Genomic DNA, 5,020 nt, shown 5'->3' with positions numbered 1-5,020 from the left:
GCGCCGATCACCAATGGGGGTTTCGCAGTGTGATTTCCAGAAAGGAAGAAATGCCCATTCCCGCGAGCCACGGGGGCGTATGAGTAACGCGGTGTGTACTTTAGGTACCGCTCACTAGCGCACACACACAGAGCACACGCACACACTCGTGCTAGCAGGTAGCGCATGAAGTATACCTAGGTAGCCGCAATGCCACTGCAACTGTGTTGGTGCGGTCGTGTGGCTCGCGCTCGCGTCTCGCAGCGGCGATTTAGCCTACGAACCTGTCGATCAATCGTCAGTCGTTCGCCGAGAGCCCAGCGATAAGGTACTCCCGCTACGCTCCGCAACATCCAGACGCAGTAAAGCATATAGCTCTATATATACGCATATATATGTATATATATATTTAGCGCAAACAACCGAGAGCCGAACGATCGATCGTGTGCTTCGTGCCGAGTCGTTTCGGTCTTTTAATCGCACTGCAGCCAGAACCTGCTGCTCATTCGCCTGCCGTATTTCGTAGCGTGCGGTTCTATCGCTCCGCTTTGATAAACCGAACCTAACTGAACCGAAAGAAAGAGAACCCCCAGATACAATACCATTTTACGTGCTTCTCTGCGACGCTGCGCGAAAGTGAAACCAAGTGAACTTGAATATAAAAACTGACAGCTGAATTCTAGAAAAGCCAAACAGCAGTGAACTCATATTGCAAAGAGCAGCAAATTCAGATTTGCTGCCAAGTGAAACCCACAAACTGTGCCTCAAACTCAACAAACAATATCTGACCGAAATGGTTACCGGCGGAACAGCAGCCAACATGACCAACGTTCTGGGCACCGCCGTCGTGCCGGCCCAGCTCAAGGAGACGCCGCTCAAAAGTGACCGTCGGGTAAGTGTCTTTCGAGAAAAGCAGGCAATGAAAAGCCAAATCAAAAGCCCCCCACAATGGATTAAATCAGAACCCCTAGTTCCCCGAAATCTGTGGATTAAATAAACCGAACCGAACTAAATCAAACCAAGCCAAACCGAGAATTCCCCTAATTGAGAGCCACCCACTTCGAGCTCAAGTTGATTTCCATTTGCGACTGTGGGCGACTGGCCCCATCAATCCCGCTGCCCAAATGCATTTCCTTTTTAGCCATCTCCCACATGGCTTGCTGGGAATAAAAATACGAAAAAAAAGAAACAGTCTGAGCCAGACCAAAAAAAGACCGCAACCGCCGTCGGCGCGCCAACACAAAGCGAATTTATCTTGCGTCGCGTTGGTGGCATTTACTATATGGCATATGGCATACTACTCCGACTACACACGCTCCATCCATTCATGAGTGCCGCCCAAAATTGGCTGGCGGAGCTGCCCACCAGCTCCCCAGATTCGGACTCGGATTCGGATTCGGCGGCTTCCACTTGGCGCGTGCGTCGCGTGGTGGCTGCAATTGTCGGTCATCAGCCGCCGTTTTTGGCCACTCGAACGAGACCGGTTCATTGAGTTGGCCAGAAAAAAGCAGACTTTGTACGTCTCCAAATTTGGATGCCTGTGCTCCCTAGATAATAATATACCTAGTTTTGGCATCTTCGAATTTTCCGCTGTGACCTTGTCGCATTCTCTTTTTTTTTTGTTTTTTGCTCATACCTGGTTGGTTTATTTATAGCCACTGGCTGTAATTTATAACCGCCAAACTATTTTTAAATAAATGCCTCGGCCGAGTGGCGCTATAAATAGAGCACGCGCCGTGCGACTAAATTTGGCCGCCAGCCAGTCAATTCGCTCCCCAGTCCCCCGTTCCGCAGATCCCCCAATCCCCCAGATCCTCCGCCGCCTCCTCCTTGATCTCATCCAATCCAATCGAAGACCCATGCAGCTTCCTCTATTTTTGGGTCGCTGCATGAGGTCAAATTAGCCGTGCAAAAGCCGTGACTAATCGATGTTTTTTCCATTTCTTGCCTCTTGCAGTCGAACAAGCCCATCATGGAGAAACGCCGACGTGCCCGTATTAACAACTGTCTCAATGAACTCAAGACTCTGATTCTGGATGCCACCAAAAAAGACGTAAGTATCTCACAATCATACAAAATATAAAAAAATGCACAAAAATATAAGTTTCCTTCGATACAAAATCTATTTTTTGAAAACCTCTAAAATATATTTGTTTAAAATTTTTTTACTAATTTGCGAATTATCTTCTCTCTACTTGTAGCCGGCTCGCCACTCCAAATTGGAAAAGGCCGACATTCTGGAGAAGACAGTGAAGCATCTGCAGGAGCTGCAGCGCCAGCAGGCAGCCATGCAGCAGGCCGCCGATCCCAAGATCGTGAACAAATTCAAGGCCGGATTCGCCGACTGTGTGAACGAGGTTAGCCGCTTTCCCGGCATCGAGCCCGCCCAGCGCCGTCGCCTGCTGCAGCATCTGAGCAACTGCATCAATGGCGTGAAGACGGAGCTGCACCAACAGCAGCGCCAGCAGCAACAGCAGTCCATCCACGCCCAAATGCTGCCCTCGCCGCCCAGTTCGCCGGAGCAGGACAGCCAGCAGGCGGCAGCGGCGCCCTACCTCTTTGGCCAAATCCAGCAGACGGCCAGCGGCTACTTCCTGCCCAATGGCATGCAGGTGATCCCCACCAAGCTGCCCAACGGCAGCATTGCCCTCGTGCTGCCCCAGAGTCTGCCCCAGCAGCAGCAGCAGCAATTGCTGCAGCACCAGCAACAGCAGCAGCAACTCGCCGCCGCAGCAGCAGCAGCAGCGGCCGCAGCAGCAGCACAGCAGCAACCCATGTTGGTCAGCATGCCCCAGCGCACCGCCAGCACCGGTTCCGCCAGCTCGCACTCCTCCGCCGGATACGAGTCGGCGCCCGGCAGCAGCAGCAGCTGCAGCTACGCCCCGCCCAGTCCGGCCAACTCCAGCTACGAGCCCATGGACATCAAGCCATCGGTCATCCAGCGCGTGCCGATGGACCAGCAGCCCCTGTCGCTGGTGATCAAGAAGCAGATCAAGGAGGAGGAGCAGCCCTGGCGGCCCTGGTAGAGGGTGTCTGCACATGCAGATGGATAGCCCCCTATCGAATCTCCCGCTTTTAAGACTGACCCCCCACAACTCATCCAACTCACACACATGCGCAGGCGTTGTGCGCATGCGCGTTGACATTTCACATCATTCGCCGGGATTGCGCAAATGTTGCCTTGAAGTGTTGCAAACATGCGAGTCCTAACTCGGTCCACGGCTTCGTCGGCTTAGTTTCCTGGCTTACATCCGGGAAACCCGCCGGCGAGGCTACGGACCTCCATCAGACGCACCCACACACACACACACACACACACACACACACGCACACACGTTGTTATAATTTATTTATTATTATATTATGTAATCGATTTGAGAGAACGGTATTGTACCAGGACATCGCCAAACTACCTCAGTCCAAGTACTTGGTGTTGAATTGCCTCATGTATCATGTATTACTCTTTGAAAAACAGCAAATCAGCGAAAGTCTTCCAAAAACACTCACAGAAAATCAAAATGTAAAAAAAACACTTGAAAAGCTGAAATACTTTTTATGAAAAAGATAAACGCAAAAGCATAACTCTTACACGTACATCCACGTACATCTCCATTTAAGTATAGGTTTTCTACCATAGCCAGCTAAGCCGCTTAGGTTTCGCTCGCTCTTAAGTCTAATCAAAGAATAATTATATTTATAAAACACAACAATCTATTCGTAAGGCCACGTGATATAGTGAACATAATGAGCTTCTAAGAAAACAAAACAAGAATTTGATGCAAGCAAAAGCAAAAAATCAACAAGAAAGAAAAAACAAACAAACAACACACTAAAAAGAAATAAATTTAAAAGATTCTACTAAAAATCAAATACGCAAAACAGATTTGTTATTGTGGTTGGGGATATCTTTTCCTGGGGTTTTTTGGTTTTTTTTTTATTTTCGGGGTGAAAGTCCCATTATGTTTATTTTTAGAGGTTAAACACTCGGGGAGACAAGAAACTTATCGAGCCCCCGACTTATCGTGGCAAATTTCAACGCTAATTATAATGTCCATGGTGAAATTCATTCCGCTGGAGAGGATCGGCGGGGATCTCGACGATAATGCAACTACGTTTTAAGGGGCTCGATTATTGCCGTTTCTGCTAATGTAATCGGCACGACGGGTTGAAGGTTTTTTGTGGCCAGACCGAAACGGATAAAGATATATGTGTGCCATAAATATTATATGGGACTGCTTTGATTTTCACACATCCGTTCGATAAGCCAGAGATTCGAAAAGTTCTGGCGATAATATATCAAAATATTTTGCAATTTAACCATTGCTATTCCAATCGCAGTGAACAGCAAAAGCCAAGGCGCACAAGAGTATATTTTGAAATTCAACGCAGGTCAGCTCCAATTGCAATAAATTCAAAATTCCTTTAGCTGATGATTCAGCAGAATACCGCACTTCTTAGGCATATGAAATTTCAAGTTGGCCAATATAGCCGCAGGAAAGTCGATCCGGTGCGCGTTAGTTGGAACTCAATCGGATATCGCCATGGATCATGAATGGCTGAATGGCTGATAACGACGGATACACTGGGAAATTCCCTGGAATTAACCACTCCCTTCCAGTGGATATATACAAGTCTAACACTCATTAGGGAAATCTGTTACCCAGTGGCAACCGAGTCACGCCCTTCAATTCACTTAGTACCCCACTCTAATCTAAGCAAATCCCTGCGCCATTAATCGTCATGCTCGTGACAAAAGTTTCCGCGAAGTCTGCGGAAAAAATACCGCATCATGCTGATAATATGAGTGCGATAAAGCGGATAAGTGAATAAATTTGCTTCCCATTTGCTGGCGAATCAAGTGCAGAGGTTCCCATGAGGCAATGCGTCCGAATCTGGGCCTACTCTCATTCGCCGCATGACTGGATCCGTATTCACTCGCCAACTATTCACAAAACCACCTCGTGAAGCCTCAAAGTCCAGGGAAATTCTCGTAAAATCTAAGTACAGATTGCACACAGCCGTTCGCCGTTCAGATGTCGCA

The 5,020-nt window shown here is 48.3% G+C and overlaps 1 protein-coding gene across 1 annotated transcript; it reads left to right on the top strand.

Annotated features, from left to right (window-relative positions):
- Positions 1-249: 249 nt before the first annotated feature.
- Positions 250-3,844, top strand: LOC6545388 (protein hairy). Its single transcript, XM_001971582.3, has 3 exons — positions 250-871; positions 1,937-2,032; positions 2,181-3,844. Exons 1-3 carry the CDS (start codon positions 773-775, stop codon positions 3,003-3,005), a joined length of 1,020 nt encoding a protein of 339 aa, XP_001971618.1. The 5' UTR covers positions 250-772; the 3' UTR covers positions 3,006-3,844.
- Positions 3,845-5,020: the final 1,176 nt, after the last annotated feature.

The sequence above is a fragment of the Drosophila erecta genome, unplaced genomic scaffold (assembly GCF_003286155.1).
Source record: "Drosophila erecta strain 14021-0224.00,06,07 unplaced genomic scaffold, DereRS2 tig00000021-arrow-pilon, whole genome shotgun sequence".
Taxonomy (NCBI): domain Eukaryota; kingdom Metazoa; phylum Arthropoda; class Insecta; order Diptera; family Drosophilidae; genus Drosophila; species Drosophila erecta.
Note: the sequence above shows the minus strand (reverse complement) of the source record. Positions and strands in the feature narration are given on the sequence as shown.

What these genes read in the sequence shown, in the direction of transcription:
- LOC6545388 (XM_001971582.3), top strand. Translation starts at nt 773, where the DNA reads ATGGTTACCGGCGGAACAGCAGCCAACATGACCAACGTTCTGGGCACC. An exon ending in CGCTCAAAAGTGACCGTCGG is followed by an intron (nt 872 to 1,936) that starts GTAAGTGTCTTT and finishes TGCCTCTTGCAG; the next exon opens with TCGAACAAGCCCATCATGGA. An exon ending in TGGATGCCACCAAAAAAGAC is followed by an intron (nt 2,033 to 2,180) that starts GTAAGTATCTCA and finishes CTCTACTTGTAG; the next exon opens with CCGGCTCGCCACTCCAAATT.